The sequence below is a fragment of the Eubalaena glacialis genome, chromosome 8 (assembly GCF_028564815.1).
Source record: "Eubalaena glacialis isolate mEubGla1 chromosome 8, mEubGla1.1.hap2.+ XY, whole genome shotgun sequence".
In the NCBI taxonomy this organism is placed as follows: Eukaryota; Metazoa; Chordata; class Mammalia; order Artiodactyla; family Balaenidae; genus Eubalaena; species Eubalaena glacialis.
Genome location: NC_083723.1, coordinates 84310021 through 84327477, shown reverse-complemented (window position 1 = coordinate 84327477; position 17457 = coordinate 84310021). Strand labels below are relative to the sequence as shown.

The 17457-nt window shown below is 35.3% G+C and overlaps 1 protein-coding gene across 4 annotated transcripts in view; it reads right to left on the bottom strand.

The window, feature by feature from the left end:
* The window catches only part of BBS9 (Bardet-Biedl syndrome 9), a 466187-nt gene that overhangs the window by 195852 nt on the left and 252878 nt on the right, over positions 1 to 17457 (bottom strand). For all 4 annotated transcript variants that reach the window (XR_009701766.1, XM_061197900.1, XM_061197902.1 and 1 more), the window contains one exon: positions 15285 to 15437. Coding sequence is in view for 3 of the 4 variants with exons in the window: in XM_061197900.1 (XP_061053883.1) it covers positions 15285 to 15437 (153 nt within the window). In the remaining variant the exon portion in view is untranslated. The remainder of the gene's footprint in view (positions 1 to 15284; positions 15438 to 17457) is intronic.

Sequence of the window (17457 nt, the reverse complement as noted above, 5' to 3'; positions counted from 1 at the left end):
ATAGGGGTCCCAGAAGAAGAAGAGAAAAAGAAAGGGACTGAGAAAATATTTGAAGAGATCATAGTTGAAAACTTCCCTACTACGGGAAAGGAGATAGTTAATCAATTCCAGGAAGCTCAGAGTCCCATACAGAATAAATCCAAGGAGGAACACACAAAGACATATATTAATCAAAGTATCAAAAACTGAATACAAAGAAAAAATATTAAAAGCAGCAAGGGAAAAGCAACAAATAACATACAAGGGAAACCCCATAAGGTTAACAGCTGATCTTTCAGCAGAAACTCTGCAAGCCAGAAGGGAGTGGCAGGATGTATTTAAAGTGATGAAACGGAAAAACCTACAACCAAGATTAATCTACCCAGCGTGGATCTCATTCAGATTCAACAGAGAAATTAAAACCTTAACAGACAAGCAAAAGCTAAGAGAATTCAGCACCACCAAACCAGCTTTACAACAAATGCTAAAGGAACTTCTCTAGGCAGGAAACACAAGAGAAGGAAAAGACCTACAATAACAAACCCAAAACAATTAAGAATATGGTAATAGGAACATACATATCGATAATTACCTTAAATGTAAATGGATTAAATGCTCCAACCAAAAGACATAGACTGGATGAATGGATACCAAAACAAGACCTGTATATACGCTGTCTACAAGAGATCCACTTCAGACGTAGGCCTACATACAGACTGAAAGTGAGGGGATGGAAAAAGATATCCATGCAAATGGAAATCAAAAGAAAGCTGGGGTAGCAATTCTCATATCAGACAAAAGAGACTTTAAAATAAAGACTATTACAAGAGACAAAGAAGGACATTACCTAATGATCAAGGGATCAATCCAAGAAGAAGATATAACAATTGTAAATATTTATGCACCCAACATAGGAGCACCTCAATACATAAGGCAAATACTAACAGCCATAAAAGGGGAAATCGACAGTAACACAATCATAGTAGGGGACTTTAACACCCCACTTTCACCAATGGACAGATCATCCAAAATGAAAATAAATAAGGAAACACAACCTTTAAATGATACATTAAACAAAATGGACTTAATTGATATTTAAAGGACATTCCATCCCAAAACAACAGAATACACTTTCTTCTCAAGTGCTCATGGAACATTCTCCAGGATAGATCATATCTTGGGTCACAAATCAAGCCTTGGTAAATTTACGAAAATTGAAATCGTATCAAGTATCTTTTCCAACCACAACGCTATGAGACTAGATATCAATTACAGGAAAAAAAATGTAAAGAATATAAACACATGGAGGCTAAACAATACACTACTTAATAACCAAGAGATCACTGAAGAAATCAAAGAGGACATCAGAAAATATCTAGAAACAAATGACAATGAAAACATGATGACCCAAAACCTATGGGATGCAGCAAAAGCAGTTCTAAGAGGGAAGTTTATAGCAATACAATGCTACCTTAAGAAACAAGAAGCATCTCAAATAAACAACCTAACCTTACATCTGAAGCAATTAGAGAAAAAAAAAACAAAAAGAAACCCCAAAGTTAGCAGAAGGAAAGAAATCAAAAAGATCAGATCAGAAATAAATGAAAAAGAAATGAAGGAAACAATAGCAAACATCAATAAAACTAAAAGCTAGTTCTCTGAGAAGATAAACAAAATTGATAAACCATTAACCAGACTCATCAAGAAAAAAAGGAGGAAGACTCATATCAACAGAATTAGAAATGAAAAAGGAGAAGTAAAAACTGACACCGTAGAAATACAAAGGATCATGAGAGATTACTACAAGCAACTCTATGCCAAAAAAATGGACAACCTGGAATAAATGCACCAATTCTTAGAAAACCACAATCTTCTGAGACTGAATCAGGAAGAAATAGAAAATATAAACAGACCAATCACAAGCACTGAAATTGAGACTGTGATTAAAAATCTTGCAACAAACAAAAGCCCAGGACCAGATGGCTTCACAGGCAAATTCTATCAAACATTTAGAGAAGAGCTGACACCTATATCCTTCTCAAACTCTTCCAAAATATAGCAGAGGGAGAAACACTCCCAAACTCATTCTACAAGGCCACCATCACCCTGATACCAAAACTAGACAAAGATGTCACAAAGAAAGAAAACTACAGGCCAATATCACTGATGAACATAGATGCAAAAATCCTCAACAAAATACTAGCAAACAGAATCCAACAGCACATTAAAAGGATCATACACCATGATCAAGTGGGGTTTATCCCAGGAATGCAAGGATTCTTCAATATACACAAATCAATCAATGTGATACACCATATTAAGAAACTGAAGAAAAAAACCATATGATTATCTCAATAGATGCAGAAAAACCTTTCAACAAAATTCAACACCCATTTACGGTAAAAACCCTCCAGAAAGTAGGCAAAGAGAGAACTTATCTCAACATAATAAAAGCCATGTATGACAAACCCACTGCCAACATGGTTCTCAATGGTGAAAAACTGAAAGCAACTCCACTAAAATCAGGAACAAGACAAGGTTGCCCATTCTCACCACTATTATTCAACATAGTTTTGGAAGTTTTAGCCACAGCAATCAGAGAAGAAAAAGAAATAAAAGGAATCCAAATCAGAAAAGAAGAAGTAAAGCTGTCACTGTTTGCAGATGACATGATACTATACATAGAGAATCCTAAAGATGCTACCAGAAAACTACTAGAGCTAATCAATGAATTTGGTAAAGAATCAGGATACAAAAATAATGCACAGAAGTCTCTTGCATTCCTATATACTAATGATGAAAAATCTGAAAGAGAAATTAAGGAAACACTCCTGTTTACCATTGCAACAAAAAAGAATAAAATACCTAGGGATAAACCTACCTAAGGAGACAAAAGTCCTGTATGCAGAAAATTATGACACTGATGAATGAAATGAAAGATGACACAACAGATGGAGAGATATACCACGTTCTTGGACTGGAAGAATCAACATCGTGAAAATGACTATACTACCCAAACAATCTACAGATTCAATGCAATCCCTATCAAACTACCAATGGCATTTTTCACAGAAGTAGAACAAAAACTTTCACAATTTGTATGGAAACACAAAAGACCCCGAATAGCCAAAGCAATCTTGAGAAAGAAAAACGGAGCTGGAGGAATCAGACTCCTGGACTTCAGACTATACTACAAAGGTACAGTAATCAAGACAGTATGGTACTGGCACAAAAACAGAAATATAGATCAACGGAACAGGATAGAAAGCCCAGAGATAAACCCATGCACATATGGTCACCTTATTTTTGATAAAGGAGGCAAGAATATACAATGGAGAAAAGACAGCCTCTTCAGTAAGTGGTGCTGGGAAAACTGGACAGCTACATGTAAAAGAATGAAGTTGGAACACTCCCTAACACCATACACAAAAAGAAACTCAAAATGGAGTAAAGACCTAAATGTAAGGCCAGACACTATCAAACTCTTAGAGGAAAACATAGGCAGAACACTCTATGACATAAATCACAGCAAGATCCTTTTTGACCCACCTCCTAGAGACATGGAAATAAAAACAAAAATAAACAAAGGGGACCTAATGAAATGTAAAAGCTTTTGCACAGCAAAGGAAACCATAAACAAGACTAAAAGACAACCCTCAGGATGGGAGAAAATATTTGCAAATGAAGCAACTGACAAAGGATTAATCTCCAAAATATACAAGCAGCTCATGCAGCTCAATCAAAAACACAAACAACCCAATCCAAAAATGGGTAGAAGACCAAAATAGACATTTCTCCAAAGAAGATATACAGATTGCCAACAAACCCGTGAAAGAATGCTCAACATCATTAATCATTAGAGAAATGTCAATCAAAACTACAAGGAGGTATCACCTCACACCGGTCAGAGTGGCCATCATCAAAACATCTACAAACAGTAAATGCTGGAGAGCGTGTGGAGAAAAGGGAACCCTCTTGCACTGTTGGTGGGAATGTAAATTGATACAGCCACTATGGAGAACAGTATGAAGGTTCCTTTAAAAACTAAAAATAGAACTACCATACGACCCAGCAATCCCACTACTGGGCATATACCCTGAGAAAACCATAATTCAAAATGAGTCATGTACCATAATGTTCATTGCAGCTCTATTTACAATAGCCAGGACATGGAAGCAACCTAAGTGTCCATCGACAGATGAATGGATAAAGAAGATGTGGCACATATATACAATGGAATATTACTCAGCCATAAAAAGAAACGAAATTGAGTTATTTGTAGTGAGATGGATGGACCTAGAGTCTGTCATACATAGTGAAGTAAGTCAGAAAGAGAAAAATAAATACCGTATGGTAACACATATATATAGAATCTAAAACCAAAATATGGTTATGAAGAACCTAGGGGCAGGACAGGAATAAAGATGCAGACCTACTAGAGAATGGACTTGAGGACACGGGGAGGGGGAAGGGTAAGCTGGGACGAAGTGAGAGAGTGGCATGGACTTACATAGACTACCAAATGTAAAATAGATAGCTAGTGGGAAGCAGCCGCATAGCACAGGGAGATCAGCTCGGTGCTCTGTGACCACCTAGAGGGGTGGGATAGGGAGGGTGGGAGGGAGGGAGATGCAAGAGGGAGGAAATATGGGGATATATGTATATGTATAGCTGATTCACTTTGTTATAAAGCAGAAACTAACATGCCATTGTAAAGCAATTATACTCCAATAAAGATGTTTTAAAAAAAAAAAGTGAATAGGACTGTTAAAAAAAAAAAAAAAAGTTATGTTTAGTCTACACTGTAAAAAAAAAAAAAATAGAAAACCAATGACGACCAGGAGTTTCTGACCACATCCCAGTTTTCAAAAAGTTATTATTCTTTTTAATTGTGGTAAAACAGAACATAAAATTTACCACCTTAGGTATTTTTAAGTGTACAGTTCAGTAGTGTTAAGTACATTCACATATTGTGAAAAAAAATTTCACACTTATAAAATTATGATCATAACAATTTTTTTAATTATTTAAGAATTTAAAGTCATCTAAAACAAATGTATGTCATTTTTAATTTTTTGTATTCCTTCCAAATCTTTGCACACTTATCTATTATAGATACATCTATTGGAGACTTACTATATACTAATCTGCTCTTTCCAATTATTTAAAATGTTTTAGGGGCTTCCCTGGTGGCGCAGTGGTTAGGAGTCTGCCTGCCAATGCAGGGGACATGGGTTCGAGCCCTGGTGCAGGAGGATCCCACATGCCGCGGAGCAACTAAGTCCATGTGCCACAGCTGCTGAGCCTGTGCTCTAGATCCTGCACACTGCAACCAAGAGTGGCCCCTGCTCGCCACAACTAGAGAAAGCCCGTGCGCATCAGCAAGGACCCAATGCAGCCAAAAATAAATAAATAAAATAAATAAATTTAAAAATAATAATAAAAAATAAAATAAAATAAAATGTTTTATATTATTCCAGTTTTTAAAATAATAAGAAATGATATATCAAACGATGGTACTATAATAAATCTAATCATTTTCCAACTATAGAAAGCTGATTTATAATTTCTTGCAAAGGTGATTAATACTGTAAATGAACAACTTGATGAACGTATTTTTTTTCTTTGTGAACTATTTTCTTAGATAAACATCCAAGAATAGAATTATAGGGTGAAAACATGCAAACTCCTTTTACTGCCATCCCATCCTTTTATTTTTTTAACTTAACCTCTCACATTCATCCCCAAACATATGGTTACATTTTTCTGTGCTCCCTTTATCATCTGTTTATTCCATCTCCTTGGGAAGAGAAAGAACTTTTTCTTAGCTCTTAAGTGGTTATAAGGAAGACAAATGCAGCAACATCATCAAATCCCTGATACTTCCTTCTCAGTCTCAGCATATTGTTTTTTACTTGCCAATGCAAAGAGGAAAGTAGGCCTCTGAATGGTTTCATCACATATTCCTTTGTGTTATCAGCCAAAATCATGCTCATTTAAAAAGTCACAGACCAAAAAGCTCTTAGATTTTTGCGTGATTTAAAATGATTTTTATATATCAATAACACACAAATAAACAGAGTAGAAGGAAGTTTTAAGTACAGAAAAAGTAACAAATAGCAAACTCCAAACCACAGGATCTCTGTTTAAAATTATGCCTAATACAGCCTCTGTTTTGCAGAAGAGAAAAACCAGCCAAGTGCCTTTCTAAAACATTAATGGCTATCAGTCATTACATCACACATATGTCATCTGACACAATTAAACTTTTAGATTAGTAAACACTTTTCCCCTGTTACAACAGAGGGTTAGTGTTCAAGCAGAGAAAAAAAAAAATCTTAGTACACATAAAAGTATCAAAACACAGCCAAACCATAGGGTAAGTCTAAATTTCCCCTATTTCAATTCAACCAACCAGTCCTGCTTTGACAAACAAATACACGTGAAAATTTTATATCATCAAAGAGAACTTATTTTCCAAAGCTTTTCTGCCAAATGCAATAAGCACTAGCATTTGATGGCAAAGAAACTGAACTTCAGTATCAGTTAAATTAACAAACTCACCTCTTCCTCTGATACCCAAGTTTCAGATGTAATACACATTTGGGGAACTCTCCAGAAGATTTTGTTACCTTCTGATAGGTGTATATACAATGAATATTGGATGATCATGAATATATACATATACACATCATAAATATGTACAAATATTTTGCACAAATCTGCTTTTTCTTCAACCTGACTGTAGTTTTGCTAAAGAAAACCTATGATGTCTATTTCCCACCTGGAAATAATTGAAGTAAAAATGCCACATGACATACTAAAACATGGACTTTGGAATAGATGGCTTAATAACTGTGTAACACTGAGCAGGTTGTTTAACCCTGCTGTAAGTCTCAAGTTCTTCATCCATAAAATGGAAACAAGAATGCCACCCACAAGATGGCTGTATAAAATGATAAATAAATGAAATGTATCTCAGACTCAATAGATGCTCAATAAACATGAATTTGCCTTCTCTTCCCATACTTTTTTTCTTAGGTCCTCCAAAAATATATTCAGTTGGTTGACAAAGCAGGATTCCAATTATCCAAATGAGGAAATTTAGGTTTCTAACTGCTGAAAAAAAGAAATTCTTGACACGGTTACTTTCTTTCAACATTATGCCTCTAGAGCTAGAAGTAAAGGTGAAAGTTCTTTCAAAAAGTAAGACTTTTTTTCCAAAATTCTAGAATAAATTATAGAAATTGTGGTGAGCAACTGGAAAATCCTCATTCACTGGAAACCAGATCCTTCCCACGTAAGAATCACGAGATGCTTTTCCCAGAGTGACAGTCCTAGTCCTCTCTTCTTGCCTCAGCTGTAGGATGACCTCAGTAAAGGGTGCTTGGTAGATGCCCCCAGTGAAGTCTGATGTGATGGTAAGTAGATACTATACAGGAAAGGCATGGTACTAAAAGTATAATGTGGTGCTGTGGTTTTGGGGTTCCTGTCCAATCAAAGATAAGGATATAAGAAATAACCTGCAGTTAAAAACAGGAGAAAAGTGGTTGGCTGAACCCTTTGTGCACCAAAACTCATAACTATTCATGGTGCCTCTTGAAGCCAGTGACCCACAGGATGGAAATCTAAAAAAAGGCTGCCACCCACAACATGCCTAGAGACAGCTAATTGCAGGATGATATTCTTAAATGAGATAACCCTTGTCACTTCATGGTCAGTTAACCAAGATGCCTTTCCCAGAAAGAAGCCTTTGAGCTATTCAGAGGAGCTCATTGATGCCCACTGCATCCCTTTTTGTTCGTCTTTGGGGAAACTTACAGGTGGTTTTGGGGTAGTGGTAATAAAACCAGTATGTCTTTGAATTCTACTCTGTACTTGAGCTCCCAATTGTCTTGTTCTACTCATTAAAAATTAGTTAGTATTCCAACAGGGCAAGAACCACCTACATTATTTGAGGGGCCCAGGGCAAAATGAAAATATGGGGCCTCTTGTTCAAAAAGTATTAAGAATTTCACGACGGCTACCACAGAGCATTCAACCAAACACAGGGCTCTGTGACTGCATAGATCACACACCCATAATGCCCACCCTGGACAGGACTATGGTGGGGACCTACAAGGAGACTAGATAACAGATTCCATCCCCGAAACAACTGACCATAACTAAGCACATAGGCAAGTATTCAGGCAGTTTCACTAGCCTGAAAACAGCACAGATGCTCTGTTTGCTTTAAATAACTCTTGACAAATCTAATTATAAGAGAAATTATCTTTCAAATCCATAGACCATAACTGATTATGAATTAATAAAATTTTAATAACAACAAAAATTTAGGTTTCAAAGTTAAAAGTATAGAAAACCTAAGTTCAAGGATTAGGAAAGGTTGAAAAAAATTATCTTTCAAAACATTTTGCTAATTTAGTATATGCTCATTTAGAATTAGGGTAAATTGTAAAAATGCCCACAGTTCTCGACTCCTTAAATAAAGAAGCAGAGTCTATTTCCCCAACCCTTTGATCTGGGTTGGTCAAAACCAATGGGGAATGAGAGACATGGCACAGGCAGAGCCTTGAAGAATACTTGTGCACCGGGACCTGTAGCCACCATGTAAACAAGCCCAGGCCAGCCTGCCACACAGGAGAGACATGTGGTACAATCACCCCATCTAATTGTGAGCCAAATGCCAATATGTAAGTAAGCACATCCTAGGCCATACAGTCCCCAGCTGAGCAACCAGCTAACCAGAGACACATGAGTGAATTCAAACAAGAACAGCCAACCATGGCCCAGGTCAACAGAACTGCCCAGCTGATTCAGAGACTCATGAACAATAATGAACTGTTGTTTTAAACCACTAAGGTTTGGGGTAGTTTGCTATACAGTAAAATTGTTAAATGATACAAGTAGTATTTCAGCTCAGTAAGAGAAAAATGGATTATGCAGTAAGCAGGGGCTGAGACAACTAGCTCACCATTTCTGGCGAGGAGATTAGATTCTCACTAAATTGCAGAATACATTCCAGATGGATTAAAAAAGTATATATAAAGAATGATAGCATAAAAATGTTAAAATAAATTATAGGTCGATAATACTCATGGCATGGGAAGACTTTCCTAGACAGAGAAACCTAAAGGAAAAAGATGAATAGACTTTATTATGTAAATACTTTATAAACTTTACTTGTCTAAAAAACATCATAAATAAAAATAAAGGGCAAATGACAAATTGGTAAAACTTCTTTTACATATGAAGAGAGATTGCATTCCTTACATACACAAAGTATTTTTTATGCATGACAAAAGTATGCTAAAAGATTGCCATTCTTAATATACACAAAATAAGAAAAAGCTGAACTACCTGATATACTATTGAACAAAAGGTTTTATACATGTAAATCACAAAAGAAGAAAGATAAATGGCCAATTAACATTTTTTAAATGTTCAACCTCACTGGTAAGCAAAGAAAGAAAGACTGAAATAACAGTCAAATTATTTTTTCAGTTAAGAATTGTAAAGATCAAAACAATAATACCTACAAAATAGACATTTTTATATACTGCTGGAGTAACTATAATTTAGTACATTTTTGCTAAGCAATATGTATGTGTACGTGTGTGTGTGTGTGGTGTGTGTGTGAGTGAGAAATATTTTTTGATTGAGCAATTTTCCTTCTAAGAATACATCCAGATGAAACAATCAGGGATTTTGGGAAGATGGCCACTTGACCTCACGATCCTGATGCGCCTTTCCTTTTGGTATCCTCTCTGGAACCAAACACCCAAGGCAGTTACGCTAGAGGAGTTTGGGGATGCCCCTGAGGATACACGATCTTCATGATTCTTAGCTGAGATCTAGATTTGTGATGCCGACAGATAGCGAAGTTTCAGAAAGATGATGTATTATAACCTCTTTTTTCTGATCAATGAATAGCACCATTTTTGAGATGGCATAACTTATTGGTCAAATAAAGATGAAAAACTATCCTCAGAATTGTAGTTAACATTTGTTGAGAGATTATTGTGTTCCAAGCACTATTCTAAGCAATTTATGTCTTTACACATTTCAGTCCTCACAACAACCCAATGAAGGTGGCACCATTCTACAGATGGGAAAACCGAGGTTTAGGAGGGTTTTGGCTTTCTTTTTGTTTAAGTAATTTGCCTAAGGTCACAGAGCCAGGGCTGGAATACAAGTAAGCTGTCTCTGGACACAGAGTTCTTGATCATTATACTAGGATAAGTCAGATACGCCACTTCAAACCCTAGAACATTTATTAGCATGCATTTAAAGGAAACAATGTTGGATGTCTTACCGCAACCTTAGAAGCAGTGGCTTTCTCTAACAGGCTCTTGCTGGACCAGATTCAAAGGCACCTACATCCCAAGTCATTCGAAGATTGGAGACCCACTTCACTGGCCTCACCATGTAAACTAGTGGTACCCAGAGTTTCTGCTAAACACCAAGGGCACAGAAGCCATTCTGCCCTCCCACCCTGACCTTACCTACTCCTGTACCTGGTAAATTGACTTTTTGGTTCCTAAATAACAATAGCTATCATTACTGAGTGCAGAGCTAGTAAGCCAAACTTTGACCTCAGAACCTATGAACGTACCATCACTAACTCTATTACACGAGTAAATATACCATACCAACTATTTCACATTACAGCCAACTCAGCAATGCTTAATCATTCGTATATGAAGGGACTTGGGCTTCACTTTCAGTTTGTCCTAAGGACTTTATTGGAATTCATAGCAGTTCCTGGACATGTAGCACCCATAAGACCCCCAAACTTCCTCAGTTCTACATTTCTACATCCTATCCTCACTGTTCAGAGGATACATTTTATGAAAGAAATTTTGTTTCCAAGAGAAAGAACCCAACAATTATGTAAATGGAAAATGAAGACAATCAAACTTTTCATGCTTCTGGACAGGTATTAATACTGAAAGATCTCAAATAATTCTCATTACACTTAGAATATGATGAAATTTAACCTCTGTATCTGCATTGAGATATTTCAACAGATGATTATTTCATATTTAACTTTGGTACACACATACTCACAAAAAAAGAATAGAAAAGATTTCTTTAGTCAAGAATTTTCAGCGATAAAACCTTCCTAGCTATGACAGTTTACCTGAGTCCTCCAACAATATTCTTTAGGAAGTGAGAAGAGTTTCATTTTTTTAGTGGCTTTTGAGGATTTTAGAATAAATCATCCTAATGATTCATGAGCCTGAACTGAAGGAATTCTCTGCTGCTCTGTTCTTTGTAGGATTGCCCTTATCCAAGACATCCAGTTTCAAGAAATTATCTTAGTGGCAAGAAAGCATTCATTCCTAGAACAAATGTTTATTAAGCACCTATAACGTGACAAGAAATGTATTGTGCTGAGAACACAGTAGTGAATAAGACAAAAGAAAAATAAGGTCCCTGCCTTCAGAGAGTTTACACACTAGTTTTAGGAGGATACTGACTTCTGCTTCTATTTTCACATAAACCAATTATCACCACTTCATTAAATGATGACAATATAGCATCTTCCAGATGCCTGGTGATAAATGGACAGGAAGTAAATTTATCAATGCACAGCTCAGAATGCTTATCCAACTAAAACTAAAGTGGCACTAAGATCCACAGAAAAGAGAAAATTAAAAGCCCCTTGCACATGAGAAAACAAGGACTCCACACAGGTAGTAGAACTAATTTTAAACTGACACATTAGGAAAACACTTTACAAATCTAGTGACACTCATGCAATGGTGTTATGCCATGGAGAGTAAGAGCGGGCTCTAGCACAAATCATTATTTCATGATTGGCTAATCTGCCAAGTAAATCATCCAAGTAATCTGCCCCCTAGCCAGGCAAAGTATAAAGATAAGTTTACACTAAACCAAAGGTATGTGATAGTGAGGTATGTCATACACCTGTCTAGTCACAATAGAATTGTCTAAAAGGGATTTTTCTCAGTGTTAGACTCAGCATTAAAAATATTTTTAAGATTTATCTTTCAATAAACTGTGCTTTTCCATACTACAGAATGTCTATATTACAGAATACTATGCAGCCATTACAAATAGAGAAGTAGATCTACACAGTGTGAAAAGAGCTCCAGTACATACTGTTGGAAGAAAAACAAAAAAGAGAGGCAGACTAATACATATAGTATTATACTATTTATGAATTTTTTAGCCTCACAAAACAACACTTTGTTTTTGAATGCAAAGAGGTCTAGAAAGACACAAAAACATACAAAGTGGTTATATTTCTGAGAAGATGATAAAGAACTAAGTTCGAGAATTTAGCATTTTGTATAATCTTAATATATATAATAAAACTGAGTAGTAAATTGCTTTAAAACTAACTCAAATTTCTTATAGTATTCATATGTTTCTTTCAAAAGTTTGTTCATTCTCTTTTTTGATCTAAAAAGAATGGAGACTTAACACATAGATTCAAGCAAAACTCTATGGTTTTGATCATCTTGTCCATATTAAAAATCATGGAAAAACCCAACCTGGAGTTAAGCAGAAAAAAATAAACCCCAGAACTGAGAATGCATAAAAGACAAAGAAAGTCTTGCTATATAGAAAATATGGAAAGCATTAAATCAAGCATCCTCAACAAACCCCTTTAAAGACCCCTCTGCCATTGCGTCCACAAAAAGATACAGCACCATTAAAGATAAGATTCAGCGTTTCTTCAGCCCCAGGTGCAGGTGTGGCAGGAAATCTAAGAATGAGATAGGTCATCAAAGAGATATGAAGAAGAAGGAGGAGGAAAAAAAAGAAAGAAAATGAAAAAACAAACCAAAACAAAAAGTGTACCGAAGAGAGAAAAAAGAAGTCTGGAACAGAAAGAGCATTAGTGCCTACTAACCTAAGAGTCACATAATTGCTCCAGCACAAAAGAAATTGGCAGTCTATATTTGTAGAACAATTTACCAAGCATTTCTACATCCATTATGGAATAGAATCTTTGTAACAACACATGAGTAGTTATTCCATTTTATAGAAAGAAACTGAAGTTCTGGGAAGGTAAAGGAATTGCCAAAAGCTGCATAGCTAATAAGTGACAGAACTGGGGTCTTTGGACTTCAAGCCCAGTGTTCTTTCCAATACCCTACTATTGCTATAGACTGTCCCTTGAATTGCTACTAATTTTCAAATAACCATGAAAATTTCAAGAAGCAAATGTATTATCAACACATTTATTGATGTTTACATGGTAAGCTATTTTTCTTTCCTCTAGAAAAGCCAACTATAAAAAAAAATACCTGATTCATTCTTTCAAAAACAACAGAATGTGGTAGAGAGCAGTGGATGGGAGGGGAGTTCTGTTAATAAAAGGCAACATGAGGGAGTCTTGTGTGATGGAGCTGCTTGGTGTCTTGAATGTGGTGGTGGATACACAAACCTGCATGTGTGATAGAACTATATAGAACTTAATACACCCACAAATGAGTATAAGTAAAATTGTGGAAATCTGAATAAAATCTATAGATTTTATAAATGTCAATACCCTGGTTGTGATATTACACTATAGTTTTACAAAATGCTACTGCTGGAAGAAAGTGGGTAAAGGATACATGAGATTTAGCTGTATTTTTTGTTATAATTTCATGGGAATACACAACTATCTCAACAAAAAAATTCAATCAAAAAATCAACAGAATATTCATATCACCAACACTGATTTTGAAACAGATCAGTGATATTGTATAGAAATATGAGAAGACATAATGCAGTTATTCAAAGCTGACTTCTTTATAGTGGAACTGGCAGAGGCCTTACCCATGAAATTTGAATTTTAAGAATTATTATTTCAAGCCTGAGATGATAATTTTGAATGGTTTTTGAAGACATAATACCTTAAGACTGAGACTCAGATCACCCTAGTCATGCAAATGATAAACCACTGGTAGAAGGACGAATCAGGAAGAGGAAGAAAATAGTCTTTTTGATTTAGAACAAAGGGCTATTTAAGAATTCCATCTCATGACCAACAGGCACATGAAAAGATGCTCAACGTCGCTAATTATTAGAGAAATGCAAATCAAAACTACAATGAGGCACCACCTCACAACGGTCAGAATGGCCATCATTAAAAAGTCTACAAATAACAGATGCTGGAGAGGGTATGGAGAAAAGGGAACCCTCCTACACCGTTGGTAGGAATGTAAGTTGGTGTGGCCACTATGGAAAGCAGTATGGAGGTTTCTTAAAAACTAAAAATAGAGTTGCCATATGATCCAGCAAGCCCACTCCTAGGCATATATCCAGACAAAACTATAATTCAAAAAGATACATGCACCCCTACTATTCATAGCACTATTCACAATAGCCAAGACATGGAAACAACTTAAATGTCCAATGACATTTAAGATAAATAGATAAAGAAGATATGGTACATATATACAATGGAATACTACTCAGCCATTAAAAAGAATGAAATAATGTCATTACAGCAACATGGATGGACCTAGAGATTATCGTACTAAGTGAAGTAAGTCAGAAAGAGAAAGACAAATACCATATGATATCACTTATATGTGGAATATAAAATATGACATAAACGAACTTACCTATGAAAGAGACTCACAGACGTAGAGAACAGACTTGTGGTTGCCAAGGGGGTGGTGCAGGATGGATTGGGAGTTTGGCATTAGCAGATGCAAACTATTATATACAGAATGGATGAACAACAAGGTCCTACTCTATAGCACAGGGAACTATATTCAGTATCCTGTGATAAACCATAATGGAAAAGAATATGAAAAAGAATGTATATATGTATAACTGAATCATTTTGCTGTACAGCAGAAATTTACACAACACTGTAAATCAACTACACTTCAATAAAATAAATTTTAAAAAAAGAATTCCATCTCAAAACATCAACTGACATAAAACTAGAAGTGTAATCCAATTGCTCTGTAAGACAATTTGAGAATTATGATGATAATTATGGGATGTACCAAGAATTGTCCAATAATAACACTAATCCTAATAGCTACTATTTATCAAGCATATCCTATGTGCCTGGCATTAAGCTGGCTGCTTCACATAAATGATGGAAAATCCTCACAACAACCCTGGGAAGTAAAATATGGATGGATCTAATCTAATTTACTCAAGGTCACATAATTAGAAAGTGGCAGAGCTTGACTTTAAATTCTGACTCTAAAGCTTGTGTGCTATTTGCTGCTCCACAATACATAGGAAAGAAATACGTGACTCTAGGGTGAGGGAAAAAATTATATCCAGTAGTATAAAACTATCACTGTTATTATACTAACCTGCTTGTAAGTTCCATCTAGCAAGGTGTCCAGGTGTTGGAGAGGAGCAGGTGTTTTATCTTTGAACCTTGTTAATAGCCGGCGTTGAATGGCCCGAAATTGTACAGCTCTTTCAGATAAGAGTTCTTCTAATTTTTCACCATTTATCCGCAACTACAATGAAGAATTTCTTTAATTCAGGTTAAATGTGCACAATAAAAACGTGTCTAAAGTAAGGATACTGGCAATGCCAATAAAAGTTTGAAAAGAGTAAAGAAGAAATTTAAGTGTGTTACAGAGTTTAGAGAATTAAAAGTGTGATATTTGATACATGAATACATAGATGATACAGTGAAATAGGTCAAATGGAAATTTAGTAAAAATGGCCCAGTTGTCACTGGGGTAAAGATAGATCATTCAATAAATGTTTGTGATAACTGATTAAATACTACATAAGGGAAAAAAGGAATAAGGATTTTTCCCCCAGTCTTTACAGCAAAATCAATTGCAGAGGAATCAAAAGTTTAAACACAACAAAGCATTAGAAAATTATATTTTTTAAAATAATCTTAGCATGAGACAGATCTTTATAAGTCAAAAGTCAAAAGCCACACGTACACAAACACACACACACCCCTGATAAATTACTAACTAAAAAAAATTTTTTAATTCTACGTTATTAAGAAAATAAGTAGAGAAAAACATCATAAGTAAAGTGATAAGACAAACAGCAAACTGCAAAAAATAATAGCAATAACCACAGAGACAAAAAACCATGCCTATAATATCTAGAAAGCATCTACAAATTGATGAAAAAGGACCACAACCCAAACAAATGAGTAAGAAAAAGAGCAACAATCCAATAGAAAAGTGGGCAAAATTCACAGAAAAGTTAATACAAATAGCTCTCAAACATACAGCATTTGACCTGGCAATCCCACTTCCAGGAATTTATCCTAGGGGTGAGCTTGCAAAAAGTAATGTACACACAAGGATATTCATTATAGGATTTTTTCTGTTGCTATTATAGTAAGATAATGTTAATAATCAAAATACTCATCAATAGAGGAACAGGTTGAATAAATAAAGAGGACTTTGCAGGACCACCAGGTACTGATAAGCAATGCTAGCCAAAGATGCATTGAATGAAACAAAGCAAAAAAGAAATACAGAATATCATTCACGTATTTTTTTTAATCTATATAGTAACATAGTTGTGACTGCATAGAATAGTTCTAGAAAGGTAACAAGAAACTGTACACCAAAAATTGCCTCCAAAGAGGAGACTGAATAGTGGGAGGATGAGAATCAGAAATGACTCTTTTCAGTGTAACTCTTCTCATAACTTTTGAATTTAATATTATTAAAATAAAGAAAGCTAGTCAAAGTCATAGGGAACACTCCATGAACCCAGATCATGTGAACTGCTAATTCAACTTAACAAAACAGTCATAACTAGTTCTGAAGTAAATACCATATTCAAAATGTTCAGAAATCACACATATTATAGTTTACATTTCTGATATCAAACCAAACTTCCTTACCTTTTCAGTGCATGTATGGAGAACAGACACATGATTGGAAAAAAAAACTTGGAATTTTATTAACTTCTTTTAACCCCAGTTTCAGAAGCATTAAGTAGCTAACTAAATCAAAGAATATTCTCTTGAAGGAAAAAAAAACCTTTCATTACCAAAAGTTAAGTGATATAACAACTAAATTTTTAAAAAAGAATATTAGAGTTATCAATAATTCACCCTTTTAATTGTATGATTTCCTGCTATAATATTTTATTTCCTCAATTCATGAAACAAAAAGTTTTTTAAATATTCTCAAAACTGAGACATCAGCCAGGTTATCATTCCTTTGAACGTGTAACAAAACAGCAGTGATTGAAATGTTTTCACATGTCAGAATTTCAACATTTAACAAATATTTATTGATCTTAGTGCCACGCAGTGTTCTAGACTCTAGGAATTACAACAATGAATAAAACAGACAAAAATTCCTGTTTTCATGGAGCTTACACTAAGGGACACTTAGATTCCAAAAGCCACCCTGATTCAAAGTTTAGTCATATTAAAAAAAAAAAAGTGGAGCGGGGCCAGAGAGCAAAGGAAGTATAAGCATGCCCTTTTAAACTGTGTAACAAAAGTGCCTATAGTTCACCACATTCCCTAAGTCCCTCCCCAGA